The sequence below is a fragment of the Carettochelys insculpta genome, chromosome 2 (assembly GCF_033958435.1).
Source record: "Carettochelys insculpta isolate YL-2023 chromosome 2, ASM3395843v1, whole genome shotgun sequence".
Taxonomy (NCBI): Eukaryota; Metazoa; Chordata; order Testudines; family Carettochelyidae; genus Carettochelys; species Carettochelys insculpta.
In genome coordinates this window covers 176,956,524-176,972,271 of record NC_134138.1, presented here as the reverse complement: position 1 = coordinate 176,972,271, position 15,748 = coordinate 176,956,524, and the positions used below count along the sequence as shown (strand labels likewise).

The following is a 15,748-nucleotide window of genomic DNA, read 5'->3' as shown; positions in this document are numbered from 1 at the left end:
AAACCACATTGCAATTGTGCTTTGAGTGAGTCTTTGTTTTCCAGCAAACTTCAAGTGCAGGAAAAGAAAAGATATTTGTGCTCTGAAAAGAATATCATTGTTTTGCAAATATGTCAGATGTATGAAGACTTTCAATCTGTTTCAAAGAGGAATTTGGCCATTTTGATCCTGTGCAAAGCTGTTTCCCAGCATTAGTTGGCAATAATTTCAAATGTGACAAAATATGTAGTATCTCAGCTAAATGTGTTTTGACACATTAGTTTACCACAGACTTGATTCTATAACTCTTACTGACATAAGTAATTAGTGTCCTCATTATAGAAATCATATTTCAGGGACCAAGACCTGCTTGTGCTGAATTAACCTAGAAGAAAAAGACTGTGAACTTTTTATGTCTGAAACTATGTAAACAAAGACAATAACAAGTTAAATATGAGAATTAAACATTTCTTAAATATTAATTAACACTTGCCACCATCTCAAAAATACTTGCAAACTAGCTGTTCATTTGCAGAAATCTCACATTTTAATAACTGGAACCGTATGTAGTGGATGACTTGCAGTGTGAGGGAATGGAGATTTTTGTTTAAATGGGAACTCTATTTCAGCAGTAAATGACAACATAAATATTTAATTTAATATTTAGCTTATACGCAGACACAGTTCTCAAGCAGTTCAGAGTTTTCCTTGTCTTCGGTCTCAAAACTGTGTATTGCAAATGAAGTTACAATGTAGATAAAACATTAGTATTTTAAGGCACAAGGTGTTAACTAGAATTCTGCAAAACATTAACTTAAGATAGCACGAATGGGTGTGCATTGGCTTTTAGGGATTCAGTCTTTTGAGCACACTATAACAAACCTAATTATTTTTATCTTACTATGTGGGGGAACTTGGCAGCTGTTTTGTTCCATTTCTATGGACTTTATTAGACTTCAAATTAAAAAAAAAATTGTGGGGGCTCTGGTTTGCTCAGATCAGCCAACAGTACTAAAATAGTGCTACAGAACTCATAAAAAGAATATTTTTTTCCGCAGAATGTGCAGGCCACCCTGGTGAATACGATGGTATGAATATAGTACTTTAGATGTATAGAGTAATTTCTATTCACTATATATACACGCACCAGTTATTATTAAGTTGTGTTGTCTAGTAGGATGTAGAAAGTAGTTCAATGGATATGACTTGGGCCTCAGATCCTTTCAAAGAGGTTAGCCACCTTTCTACCTCTGCCTAAGCACCTAAATCCTCTGTTAAGTTTCCATTGCCATTTTCAAAACTGCAGCTCAGCTTCTGCCAAATCCCATAGGTGCCTGCATCCCCAAGGTGCCTGAGTTTATCCTGTTGACTTGTTGTCATTTGTAAAAATACCTACGTGCTGACCTTGCCCTGATATTAACAAACAATTCAGATCCAAAGCTCTGGAAGCCACAAAGTTGTCTCATTCTAGGCAGGGTCCTGCTAATGGGACCTGATCCCATGGGGTGGGAGTCTCTCTGACAAGTCAAAGCCTCACACGTCTGATTTCCCAGCAGGAGGAAGAATGCAGGCCATCAATATGTGGGCTTTGAGAAGCACAGCTCCTGCCCAGAAGACACATGGGAACATGGAGATGTAGACAGGAGACAGAAAGAGACATGGTTTTCGCTGCTAGAGTATAGGCTAACTAAGCAGCTGACCTGGCTTAAGCACCCAACTTTAGGAGAGGGTTTGTGGTTGAAGATTCCCAGCAGAGGAAGGCACCTGTATGTGGTTCCGCAGCCAGGCCCGCTAGGATGGCCACTTAGAGTATGTTTACATGGCATTGGGCTCAGATTGGCAGATTTGGGTTAGCAGGGGGTTGTACTAGTGTAGACAGTCCTTTGAAGGTGCAGCTCAGACTGCCACTTGGGTAGTCAGGCCCACCAACATCTCTAAGCTTTAAAGCCTGAGCTGCAGCTTCTAAATGCTGTCTACACAGAAAGTCTTAAAGCTCTGAAAGTTTTGGCACCCATGCCCTTCTCTGCACCCTACCCCTTACCTTGCTGTTTCAGTCCCTGCAGTCTGCAATGACTCACAGCTCAAATGGCTGGCTCCAAAGAATGTCTTCCTTGTGTGCCTAACTCTCCCCATGCATTGTCTAAGCAGCCTGGACCTAACTCAGGGCTACCACACTGCAGTAGGGCACTGAGTAGAGCATTGCCTCAGTATTTTTAAGGATCTGAGACCTATACTCTAGTCAGTGGCTCTCAAGCTCATTGCACCATGATCCCCTATGACAACAAAAATTATCGCATGATCCTGGATGGATGAGGGCTAAAGCCCAAGCCTCACCCCCCTGAGTGGGCTGGGTAGGCTGAGGTGGGGACCAACGCCTTACTTTACCAGGCCCAAGCCCTCAGGCTTTTGCTTCAGCCCTGGGCCCTAGTGAATCTAATGGTGGCCCTGGTGGGGTTGCAACCCACTTTTCTGTAACAATCTACACTGCTCCACTTTCTCATGCTAGTGGTGATATGCTTGCACATCTGGGTGTGGATTTACACATGCTGTTAGATAACCTGGTGTTTGTGTAAGAAGCTATTGACAGACATTCTAAAACTGTGCCAGCCCCATAGGATGGGAAAGGAGTAAGGGCACTGACCTGTGCTTTTTTGCAAGTCTTATGTTTTCTCCTATGCACACGACTTTCTGAAATTAGCCATAGACCTTATCCAGGCAGTGGTTTGCCCCTGCATGACTACAGCATGGCTGGCAACCTTAATCCTCTATGGCAACGGAGTCCTTGTATAGTGGACTGCAATCCTTCACTCTAATGATGAGTGGTTCACCTTTGCTACCACACAACCCAGGAGTGAGTCACCATCAGTTCCGAGGAACATTATTTTTCTATTGCAGGAAATGTGTCATTCAGAGGCAATTACTGTACTGGTATATTGGGTGGAAGCCAGGACTCACAGACAATAGGTCAGTATACCTTCCCTGAAGGCATCAGGTGGTCTCTCAATCCCTTTGAAACAATTTTACTAAGTCCTACATCATTGAAAGGGATGTTGCAAAGTACAATAGACTTTTACTCAGCATCCTAATTCCTTCTCCTCTCTATAAGCTGTCTAGAGACAATTCAGCTTCTTAATTTCCTGTTATCTCTCATCATTTTATTCCTTTCCAAATCCCCTTGGCTCAGGATTCCATCACGACAATCCATCAAATTATTCGGTTAGGTTTTTTGTTTCCTTGCTCCAAGCATAGCCTGTAATAAGAAATACAAACTTTGGTTACTTTTGAACACTGTATGCATCTTTCTGTTTGCTCAAGACTACTGAAATTAAGTGCTATGTGTCACTGAGTGTAGCAGATCTCTCTGAAGGGTGTATCCAGGCATTACTTTGATATAGGACTGGTTAAGATTTTTTTTTTTAAATGCTTTATTTAACTTTTATTGGCCCATTCTCTGATTAGTGCATTGTTAGCCGGTGGCCGGGTAATGTGCGGTGAGGTACCAGCTATGCCCTTGTTACCATCCGAGTCTTTAACTGCTAGAGCGCAGGGCTCCTTCGCAGCGGGCAGCCTGGGCCAGGCTGACGGATGTCCCAGGGTCCTAAACACCTGAGTCTTTTACTGCTAGAGCAGGGAGCTCCGTCACAGCGGGCAGCCAAAATTGGCTGACGGGTGCCCCAGTGGTAGCACTAAGAGCCTTCCACACCCGAGACTTTAACTGCTAGGACGCACTGTCCCGTCGCAGTGGGCAGCCAGGTTTGGCTGACGGGCACCCCAGGAGTCTGCCCCGTGGAGGCAGCACGACTCTACGCTAGGCTCTTAGCACTTTCACCTATGGCCAGGCTGTGGTGACCAAACGGTTAAAGTTCTTTTTATTGTGCCAGCTGTGTTGGAGTGACAAAGAGTAACAGCAGTCAGGCTTGGATCTTAACTAGTTACAAGTTTATTAAGCTACAGTTTATGAGCGTGCGGTTACAAAAGGCTATTGTTTAATTCTTATATGCTAGTAGAGTACAGGTGTTTACAGGTTACGTTACAATTCAATACCACGACATCTTAATACAACAACATCTATCTATAGAGCTCAAATTTCTTTAACTGTGCGCACAAAAAGGAGACCTTAATGTGGGTACATCTTACCCTCCTTGCGTCTCTCGATACCCACGTAGCCAAGCCAGGATCAGTCACTCAATTCTGCGGAAAGACGAATATGAGGTTGGGTGTCCACAGTTGCAGACCTTGGGAGGCAATCACCTGACCTGACCAGCAGGTAGTTGGTGAAGATGCACTCAGAGTCAGTGTGCTGCTGGGCCCATTTTTATACCCCGTGGGTTATGTATTCTCTTTCTTATCTATGGTGTTAGATCGTACTGGTCTGTCTTTTGTGACGCCGGTTTTTACAAGGGCAATTCTTACTTAATTTGCACTTGTAAGACAGAATATAAGCAATTTTGGGAGTACAGGACATTCTTTTGCAAGGGCGGAGATTTCCCTTCTGGGATGGCTGTGTGGGCACATCACTCCATTAATGCCAGCCAAGGGCAGTTCTCTGAGGCCCTTCATTAATGGTTAGCCTGCTAGCCCTCTATCTGTGTTTTCAGTTCCTCAGGGTCACGATGAGCCAGCACATCTGGGCCCCTTTAGGAAGGCATCGAAGGCTGTGCTGTTTAACTGCTGTTCAGTGCCCTGTGTGCTCTGAGGCACATTAGGGGGAGGCAAAAGCTGGTCTGTAGTGGGGAGTTTTTGTCTGGCTACATGCATCTGTGCACAGCTGGACTGAAATTGTTATTCAGCAGTTCATGATCTCATGCTGGGATTGCACTTGGCCTCAGCCTCCTGCCTAGCAACAGACTGCAAAAAATTATTTATAATTTGCTCATCATCTGTTGCAGTTGCCACATTTGTCTTTCATGGGCATTGTTGATTCCTCTTCCAAGGGAACTGCATTCTAGTTCTACAGGAGTTAAAAAGAGAAGGTGAACTACAGGCCATGTTGAAATAACTGGGAGCTTTGCTGGTGCCTCCCACGGATCTAGGATTTTACTCAGCCTATCTAAAAGCCTGACCAGATGACTAGGAGTTAGGAATAGTGCATTCTTAACTCTGTCCCTGGCTCACTGTGACAAGATGTGTGTGGTCTCGCTAATATCCTGGGAACGATGTGGCTACAACTACATTGCATCTGACTCACTGTGTCATCTCTGGCGTTTTGCACTCTGCTTGCTTTTCCAAGGTGCTGAACTCCCAGGCCGTGGCTACACTGGCCCCTGCCTTGCAAAAGGGGGATGCTAATGAGCCGCTTCAGCAGATGCTAATAAGGTGCTTCCATGAATATGCAGCACCTCATTAGCATAATGGTGGCCGCTTGCATTTTGAAAGTGCTGCTTTCGAAACACACGCTGCTCGTGTAGACAGGAGTCTTTTGAAAGGACCCCCGGACTTTGAAAACCCCTTCTTCCCAAAAACCAAATGGGAAGAAGGGACTTTCGAAGTCTGGGGGTCCTTTCAAAAGTCCCCTCTCTACATGAGCAGTGTGCGTTTTGAAAACGGCACTTTCGAAACACGCACGCCTGCCATTATGCTAATGAGTTTCTGCATATTCATGACAGTGGCTCATTAGCATCCCCCTTTCGAAAAGCGGGGGCTAGCACAGCCAAGGCCCCAGAGATTCAATTTACTTCTCTCAACAGAAGGATTTCTACTGTTGGTGCAACCATACAGATCTAGAATTAACCATGTCAATTCTACTAAAACTGTATGAATCAAATGGAAAAACACTATGAGGACAAACAGATTTTTTAAAGATCCTATAAAAAGACAATCTCCAAAATGCTTTATTGAAAATGAAAAAATTTTGCTTGTAGTTATTGAAATAATATACTGTTTTAGAACAAAAGCCTCCGGAAATTCCAGCAGGTTTCTGATCTGGTGAGAAAACCAGGGAAGAGGGAGAAGATCTGTCTACAGCCACCTGAAATGGCTAAAAAAACCGAACTGTCAGCAGACTAATTTTCTTGCACGGGAAACAATTTTTTTCAAACTTATTTCCTTTTTCTTTTCTCTTTCTCTCTAGGTATTACAACAACTTCAGTCTCTGCACAGAACGGGAGGCCAACGCTGCGAGCTGCTATTGGCCAAACCCACTCGCACAAGGCTTCATCACTGGAATCCATAAGCAATTCTTTTTAAATTGTACATCAGAAAAGGTCCACTGGGAAGATCCACCAGATGAAATTCTCGTAACTCTGATCTTAATCCCTGTATTACTGATGGTTGCCATGATAACTCTAGTGGTGTGGTGCAGTAAGAGAAGTGACATTCTAGTGTAAGACACACCTCCTGGCTTTTCACATCCCATTCCTCTTTCTTTCTTTCTTGGTCAAGAAAAAAGGAAGAATCAGAAATATGAGATCTGCAGCATTCTAATTCATCAGGTTCCAGTGGAGAACATTGTCATGTCTTCAGAGAAGTATTTTGCATCTACCTGAAGTCAGTGCTTCTAGTCTGAAGGTTTTCAATGTCGCATATGCAAAAACACCCTTCTTCCCCTCAAAACTGATGACCACAGCTAATGTGTAATGGAATTCCTATTCAGTCCTGGAGAGTGGGAAACTTATGATGGCAAGTGAATCTGCTTACTGCAGCAGAGGTCAAGTTCTTACCATAAGGTAAAGCTTATCAATAACCTTAGTTTTCTAGCATGTGTTTGGATACACAGTGAGGGATTAATTTGTAACATTTACAGTTGGGCTGTTTTGAAATATTTATGCTGGATGCTTGAGGTTTTTCAACTGTGAACCTTGTGACTTGAATTGAAGTTTGGCACCAGAGAAGTTTAATGTGGAGTTTGTGGAGGGACATTTTCTTGGTGACTAATAAAAACCACACAATCAAGGAACGATTCAGATGGCCAGTGATTATGTGGAAGAAGAGATCATGCTTGATTAAGCAGTTTCTGAAATGCCCTTGAAGATGATTTCTTAGCACTTGATGGCTTGAGAATACACACCAGGAAGGATGCAGGCTTTTCCTCCAGAGCTGGAAAATGAGAGGAAATGAGTTGACCATGAATTTACCAAGGACTGCAAAAGGAACTATCATAGGCCACACCCATCATTTTATTTTTTTATTATTTGTAAGTTGACAAGTGTATTCACAATTTGCTCATTTTCATCACTTCACACTGAATCTTTTCTGCAAATGACACCCTGTAAATAATATATATAATATATATAAACAAGCTTTGTCAATTGAGGTGCCTTTCAGTGTTGGAATACTTCATTTTCATCTCCTACAGAATATGGCAGCTTGTTATTAACAGCAAGGCATTTTGAATGATACTTGGAATTGACAGCAGAGAAATGGAAATAAATTCCATTCAACAGCTCTATATTCATCACCTTCCTCCTGTAATGAAATATTTAGATACAATGTGCTCTAAATAAAATAGCTTTAACTTCCTATTGTAAACTTTTATTGTGACGGTCACATGAAGTGTCCTCCAAACCAAATACATCATTTTTACAAGTGCTCAAGATTGTTTACTGATGAGTACACAAGTTAACATGTCACACACTTAAATAAATTCTATTATAAATTCTATATATTCTATTATATGTACTTGTGAGATGTTCCTCTTTAAGAATTTGATCTAATATTTGGGATGTGGGTCCATCTGGGTGAACACAGAAGGTGGATCTCAATACAGAAGTGTTTCCTGTATTAAAATTGAATATATGTGGAAAATTACCAATAGCTATATTCCCTGGTTTTCACATTCGATCTCAGTATTTTAACATACTACACATTAGCTTTGATTCCTATTGGATTAGTTATCTGACCTAACTAGTTATTCCTATCACTATATTTCCTCCCTACATATGTTGGAATAGATGCCGAGTCATTCTCCTCTTTTGATGCTAGTAAGAAATGAATATCTGTCAAATGTTTGGAGAAGAAAAGCTGTGTGTGTTAAACATTCATTATATTTAACACAGAGGCAAGGACACAGATATTAAGGAGCCTTGTATGTCACTGCCACTGAGCAAAACCCAGACTGGGCCTGCAAACTACATGATGGTGAAAATATGTTTGTGTTTTGATTGTGCCTCCCCAGAAATCTGATTTTCTCCATTTATTTTGTTTCACATTTTCCCAGTAGCCCAGGGCTAAAACTTTTAAAAACATGACCAAGTCACTCAAGCATTTTTGAAAATTACATCCTAGATTATTTCATTTAAAATGAAACAGAAATTGCTACTATCCCATCACAGAGGTAGGTACAAAGTGTGAAAACAATGGTGGCTTTTTGCTTCATAGCTAATAATGCTCAAAAAAGGCAATTTTGCAGAAACAGAAATCTCAATTTGCCCTGGATGTGAAACCTGATAAAGGCCTGTTCAATGTCTCTCCAAAACAGATAAGGACATTCCACTATTGTTGACAATGATGAGAATGTTTAAAAAACCAAAAAAGCAGGTGGGAAAGGCCACTGGCAATCAATCCATTCAAATCCACAACTGTCAGGAATCTGCTGATGCACTTGTGGCACCCAGAGAAGCAGAGAACAGGCTGTCCAGCCTCTAGCATCTCCTTTATGTTAATAAGAAGCGCCCGAGATTAGTGAATCTTTTGACTTCACTTACGTTGTTCTGGGGAGGAAGAACGTGGTTCATGGTTAGGGAAGAAAACAGTCAGGACTCTGAGCTCTCATCCTGACTCTATAAGTGATTGGGGACAAGTCAGGAAAACAAAAATCTCTGCTCCTCTTCTGTTTAGAGCTTCCTGGGTCCTGTTCCAAGCAAACCTTTTCTTGCTCGAAGACTATTGGATGATTGCAAATTAATTTTATATGAAACAGAATCTCAGAAGAAATGCACAGAAAACCCACAGTCAAAAAATCTTATCTAGATCTGAAGTAGCATTCACACAGGGGAACACACTGAGAATCAAAATCAGAAGACCGTGCTAATACCAGAGGTGGAATAGCATCCTTGCTCATCCATTTTGAAAAAACAAGCAGCATCATTGGCAGGGAGGCAGAAACACGGATGCTTAAGGAGCTGAAAAATTTAGGTATCGAGCAAGCTTAGGCAACTACAGTATACTGTGGTTGTTAAAGGGGGGTGGGGATTGGGGCGGATTATGGGATTTAGGCATTGAAAAGTGGCAATTGGACACCTGAGGTGTTTTGTGACTTTAGCCCTTAGGGAGATTTTCAAAGGCAGCTAGGTACCTAACTCTCATGATTTTACTAGATAAATATCCTAGTTCTCTGCAAAATGGCCGTAATAACATTTCTCTATGTCACTGAGGCATTGTGAGGAGAAGCCATAAAAGACTGTCAGGCACTCACACACTGCAGCAATCAGGGTGGTGGGTACAATAGGTGCAAGACTGACTTTAATTAAAAACAAGACAAAAAACCCAAACAACTCCATGGCAGCTGAATGCAGGGAGAGCTTTTAGGACTGAGTGCATTAGGTGGCATCTTTTCTATTGCATCAATTGTTTATCAAGAGAAGCTGAAAACAAAATAGAGCAGTGTAAGTTAATTGGCAGTAACCTTTTATATTGGCAAGGATGCAGTCATGGTCGACTGTGAGCTTTCGCATAGTCCTTTTGACATCTTTCTCATGGAGCTTAATTTAAAAGCAATTTTTGGAAGACAGTTTCAGGAACATTAAAGATGCAAAATGACCATGCGATGGAACCTATTATTACGTTAGAGGTTGTTTATAACAAAAATTCCTTGATTTGCATGGTAACTGATGGTGCTGTTCCATGAAGAGCCCATAAATGTACCGTATCAGTAAATAGATTGCTACTGCATGGGAATATAGAATCATTTCTAGTGACACTGTGGTTTTAAGGATATTGAAGGCTTTAAAAAACTTTCACCTTGTGTTTCATCAGTGATTATACTTAGAAGCTTAATGGCCATACCGTCTTCTCACCATGGCTCTGCCTACACTAGAGCGATCTGTTGAGAGATATTTCTGAAGGGGGGTATCTTCCAACAAAACTTCTGTCAACATATTGCAGCCAGACTAAGCAGATCGAAAGAGTGGCTGTGTCTACACTAGCCCCAAACTTTGAAATGGCCATGCAAATGGCCATTTCAAAGTTTACTAATGAAGCGCTGAAATACATATTCAGCACTTCATTAGCATGCGGGCGGCTGCGGCACTTTGAAATTGATGTGCCTTGCCGCTGCGCGGCCCATCCAGACGGGACTCCTTTTCGAAAGGACCCCGCCTACTTCGAAGTCCCCTTATTTCCATCTGCTCATAGGAATAGGGGGAATTCGAAGTAGGCGGGGTCCTTTCGAAAAGGAGCCCCGTCTGGACGAGCCGCGCAGCAGCAAGGCGCATCAATTTTGAAGTGCCGCAGCTATCCGCATGCTAATGAAGCGCTGAATATGTATTTCAGCGCTTCATTAGTAAACTTCAAAATGTCCATTTGCATGGCAATTTCGAAGTTTGGGGCTAGTGTAGACATGGCCAGTGATCCGCTCTGTTGACAGAGAGGGGCTGGACTGCATGAAAGAAAGGCCAACTGGAAGCACAGGAGACAGGGTTGTCTGGTGTCCCAGAAGCCCTGTCTGTTGACAGAGGGCCACTAGGAATGTCCAGACTGGCTTTCTGTCCACAGAATCTGTCAACAGAGGCATTCTGCTTCATGGGGCAGAGGCAGAATGCTGTCGACAGAAATGCTGCATTCTGTCAATTTACTGTCGACAGAATGCCTTGGGAACGTGACAAGTATCAGAGGGGTAGCCAGGTTAGTCTGTATCTGAAAAAACAATAAGAAGTTCTCTGGCACCTTGTAGACTGACAGAATTTTTTGGAGCATAAGTGTTCGTGGGTAAAGACCCGCTTCGTCAGATGTTGGGAATGTGGAAGCTCCATGGGTTTTGTTGACAAAAAAGCCAGTTTTGTCAAGAAAACTCTCAAATGTAGACATAGCCCAGGAATTACAATGCGAAAAAACAGGTTGTGAACACACAGTGATATATGGCCCATGCACACAGGAGACCACCTAATCCCCATCTCCCTTCTCAAGAATACTTGAATGGGAATGTCATGCTCCCCTCACCCTTCAATGTGATGAGTCTGTATTTTGTATGTGGGTTAATTGTATACACAGATCCTCTAGAGATCAAGTATGGTTTTATATATACCCACATACTCTTGAACAGGCATACTCATCCCAAATGAGCACTTGGTAGGGATGTGGCTGCCTTTGTCCATGCCATCTATTAAGAAGTTTGTCATGCTGATTGTACTTGGCCTCCAGAGGGGGAAAGCCACAAAGGTAGTTAGGCACAAATCCCATTTTATAATCCACTGCAACTCTTGCCAAACATTGCAAGTGCCTTAGTCTTTCTCTTGCACATGTTCTTGCCACCTTCCTCTAGGTGTCCACAGGGGTGTCTCCCATTTATGCTCCAGAATGAGTCATGAACAAGGGAAGGCAGCCTACCACAAGGCTCCCATTCAAAATCTGTCCAGAAAGCAGGACCCCATCTTATAACTTTTAGTCCAATGGCTCAGGTAGTCACCTGGGACGTGGGAAATCCAAGTTTAATTCACCCCTTTCTGCCAGGCTAGGGGGAAGTGGATCTGAGCAAGGATCTCCTACCCCTTTCTTTGGAGAGTTCCAGCCACTGACGCAAGGGACAGCCAGCATGGGTAAGGTTTCTCCTGTTTAAAGCTGTTACTCTGTGAGAGATTAGAACAGGGGACAGGACCCAGGGTCTCCCACCTCCCATATGGGTGTCCTAATCAGTAGGCTACAGAATCAGTCGTTCTTTGCCTCTTTGGCACAGTGACTACTCTGCTTTGGATTACAGTCCCTGCTTACTAGCGCTCCTCCCCCACCTTATTAGTACCTATAACTCAGTGGTTAGAGTGTACTTCTGGGAGACCCTTGTTCAAATCACTTCTCCTCTCTGGCAAGGAGGCAGTGATAGAACCTCGGTCTGTTTCTTTAGGATGCAGCATTCTAATGATTGGACTAAAAATCATAAAGGTGGGCACCTGCTCTTGCTGCTGTGTGTAGAGAACATTAAGGAGGGGAGTAACACCTGCTCCTCCAGCCATGTTGTTTGGAGCAAGCCAGGCCCCTAAATCATTCCTGCAAGGCCCGCCTTGGTCACGAAGCCACCTGATGGCAGGAGATGGGTTCCTATTTGTGGATCACTGTGGCTATGTCTACACTAGAAGTACCTGTCAACAGAATTAACTGTCGAGAGGGAAATCTCGACAGAACCTCTGTCAACAGATTGCATCTACACACAACTTGCTCTGTCGACAAAGAACTGCCAGATTGTACAGCCCTCTGGTGCCAGAAAGCGGCATGGCAGCTCTGCAAAGAGGGCTGCCCGGCACCTGGAAGCCCTCTCTGCCGACAGAAGTGTCTACACTGTACATCAGTCGACAATACTCTGTCGACATTGTTATGTCTCAAATTTTGGAGGGACAATATTGTCAAGGCAAAGGCAGAAAGGCCCCTTCTGTCAACAAAACTCTCCAGCGTAGACCCAGCCTATGAGAAAGAGGCACTTAAACCTTCAGAGAGGCACCTGTTTCAGTGGGGGGGGGGGGCAGGGCAGGGATTAGAACACACCTCTCTCTTTGGCCACTCCTATTGGCTAGTTTAGGAAGTCCTCCCCACATAGCATGATGGCTTTTGTGGATTGCATTGTTTGGTGCCTGTCTCTCCCCATTCATTATACAGACAGCCTATGTGCATAACAGTCTTTGTGGGCCACAGTATTTTTCCTGTGATTGTTCTAGGTGCGTGGATGCTGCCTGTGGCAATGCCTATGTGACTAAATGATTTAAATCTAATGTGCTTATGTTTCGTTGCTATGCTAAACATTCACCCTCGGATGAAATGGATCGACAGAGCAGAAAAGCCTGCTGGACTGCTATGGTGTGTAGATTCTATGCTGGCCCTATGCACATATATCAGAGAGGTAGCCGTGTTAGTCTGTACCTTCAAAAACAAGTCCTGTGGCACCTTATAGACTAACGGATATTTTGGAGCATAAGCTTTCGTGGACAAAGACCCACTTCGTCTTTGCCCACGAAAGCTTATGCTCCAAAATATCTGTTAGTCTATAAGGTGCCACAGGACTTCTTGTTGCCTATGCACAGAGGTACACTTCAGCATTAAAGAGGGGCACTAAGGAGAAATGCAGTAGAAGAACAAAGAAGAAGAGAGATGAAAACACCAAAAAGCTCTTTGAACTGTTAAGATAGGGATAGTGATTTTTGCTTCTGTTTGTTCTCTCTGAAATGTACCTCACAGCTAGGGAACCAGTATAGGGACCTATTGATTCGAGCAGCACGGTGGAGAAAGGCAGGGTTTGAAGCATTGTTTTCTAGTTAACAGCTTTTGAGATGTTACTGTTGCTTTCTACTAGCTGATCATTTTTGAGGGGAACAGAGCTTGAAGAGACTGTGGCAAGTACAACCTCTGAGCCATATGAACTGAGATAATGGCTGGGGTCACTTACGTAGGCTTTCTTGGGCCTAAGTGGGGAAGTGTAATAGGAAGATTTTAAATCACCCGTTGGCAATCTACCTGTGTCTGAAGGCCCTCATCCCAGCCTAGGGGGAGGAGCTACTCAATTTGGAATTCAAATAGTTTGGGTGTGAGTGTAACAACTAATGAACAAGAAGGTCAAGAGTGAAGATTACAGGAAAGTATAGGGTTAGAAGTGGATTTAATTAAGAGACCCAGAACCTGAAACTATTTTCCCTAAAAGATAGTGTGTTTTTCAGAAGTTTTGTGAAAAGAGGCACCTACATGAATCATTTTCATTTGTTAGAGTTCTTATCCTGGAGGAATTCACTAGAGATTTTTTAACTCCTGGAAGATATGCTGTTTTGTAATACAATATATCTGATAAGTTTTCATGACATTCTCTTCTCACCATAGAATGAGGTTCTACTCTTTTGTCTGCCTTGTTTACTCTGCATCTGGTTTTTGTTTGTCTTTAAAGGAAAAGGTCAACCATCAAAGTTTGGTCATTTTAGAACTTAATCAGGGTATTGCAGTTATTTTAAACTGCTTTGGATACATCAAAACAAAAAAGCAGTCCAGTAACACTTTAAAGACTAACAGAATAATGTATTAGGTGATGAGCTTCCATGGGACACCAGAGTGGGTGTCCCATGGAAGCTCATCACCTAATACATTATTCTGCTGGTCTTTAAAGTGCTACTGGACTGCTTTTTTTGTTTTGATGGTATATAGACTAGCACGGCTATCTCTCTGTTGTTTTGGATACTGTATTTGGGAATCATGGGTGATGAGACAGTCGATGCCAACTCAACGATCATTTCTGGCAATCAGTTTAAATTTTGGCAGGGAAACCCATGATTAAAGGTACTCCCTCTCTGGAAGGGTAGTGGAATCTGCACCCTGGATAAAAAAAACTATTTTTGAGTAACATCTGATTTTGTGATCAACAGAATAAAATACCATGAGCTATCTGCTAGGCAAATATACCTTCTATCATTAGAACCTGGGTAGGGAGACAGAATAAGAGAAGCAAATCACTTAGCATGGCTTTTGTATCTTTTCTGATGGCTGTTGTACTAAGGCAATGGATATGCCTGGCTTTGCTCCAGCTGGATGGGGTACACTTGTCTGAACTAAGGCTGACTGTTTTTGCTTTAAATACACAGGATGTTCTGCAGACTGGATTGTGGTTCAGATAAGTAAGGTAAATGAGGCAAATAGCTTCTCTTTTGCTAGGAAGCTTATCCAATTTGTGTGTAAAAATATGACATTAGTGTAAAGTATAAGTAGCTGGTTGGAAGTGAAGGAATGCACACCTAAATCTATGAGGTAGGAAAGATTTCTCCTATGAGCTGCCAATCCCCATAGGAAGGTTTTGTGCTAACCTTTGTTGATAAAAGTCAATGAAGTTTCACTGATTTACCTCAGCTGACAATGTTCCCAACCATGTTTGTCTAATGTGGAGAAACCTACAATGATATAATTATGCAACCCTTTTGATGCATATTTAAATTGCATTGAACCCACAAAATCTCAGTATTTGGCCCTTACTTCTGTAAAACAGTATCCTGTCATGCATGTCTTGATTGAGACAGGAAAAGTCACTTAGCCATAAAAGTATACATGGATTAGAGTTTGGTGGTGCCATTATAGAAATAGGAGCCAAACAGGAAATTTGAAATTGAACTGGATACTGAATTTTCTTATAGTTGAGGGTTGTTTGGCATGGACCCACCTAGAAATTGGGTTTACTTTGATGTAGTCTTCTTCCTTCTAGAAACTAGCGACAAACAACACAGGTGGCACATAATGAAGCAAGGCAGGTCAACTTTTCATGCAGTTTGCAATCAGTTGCTGTATGGTTGGGTTTGCAGAAATCTTTCTGAAACAAGTCCTACATCAAACAAACTGGTTAAAATAGATTTTTAGTCACCCCTTTTGAATAGCTCCTCTATTACAGCGCTATACTACTGAATGGCCAACCGGGGGAACTCACACCTAGAAATCTGTATTCACTGATTGTAACAGTGTTGCTCCCTTTCATACCTGGGACAAGGTGAGTGAGGAAACTTATTTTTCTTTAAACTGGACCAACTTCTGTTGCTGAGAGAGACAAGCTTTTCAGCTTGCACAGACCTGAAAAGGAGCTCTGTGCAATCTTGAAAGCTTGTCTCTCTTACCTGTGGAAGATGGTCTGGTAAAAAATATTACCTCACCCTTCCTGACCACCTGGAAA

General features: G+C 42.5%; 1 protein-coding gene across 2 annotated transcripts in view; it reads left to right on the top strand.

The window, feature by feature from the left end:
• RAMP3 (receptor activity modifying protein 3) overlaps positions 1-7,569 on the top strand; it is a 94,451-nt gene extending 86,882 nt beyond the window's left edge. For both annotated transcript variants that reach the window (XM_074986021.1, XM_074986022.1), the window contains one exon: positions 6,050-7,569. In XM_074986021.1, coding sequence (XP_074842122.1) covers positions 6,050-6,305 — 256 coding nt within the window. In that variant the 3' untranslated portion in view covers positions 6,306-7,569. The remainder of the gene's footprint in view (positions 1-6,049) is intronic.
• Positions 7,570-15,748: the final 8,179 nt, after the last annotated feature.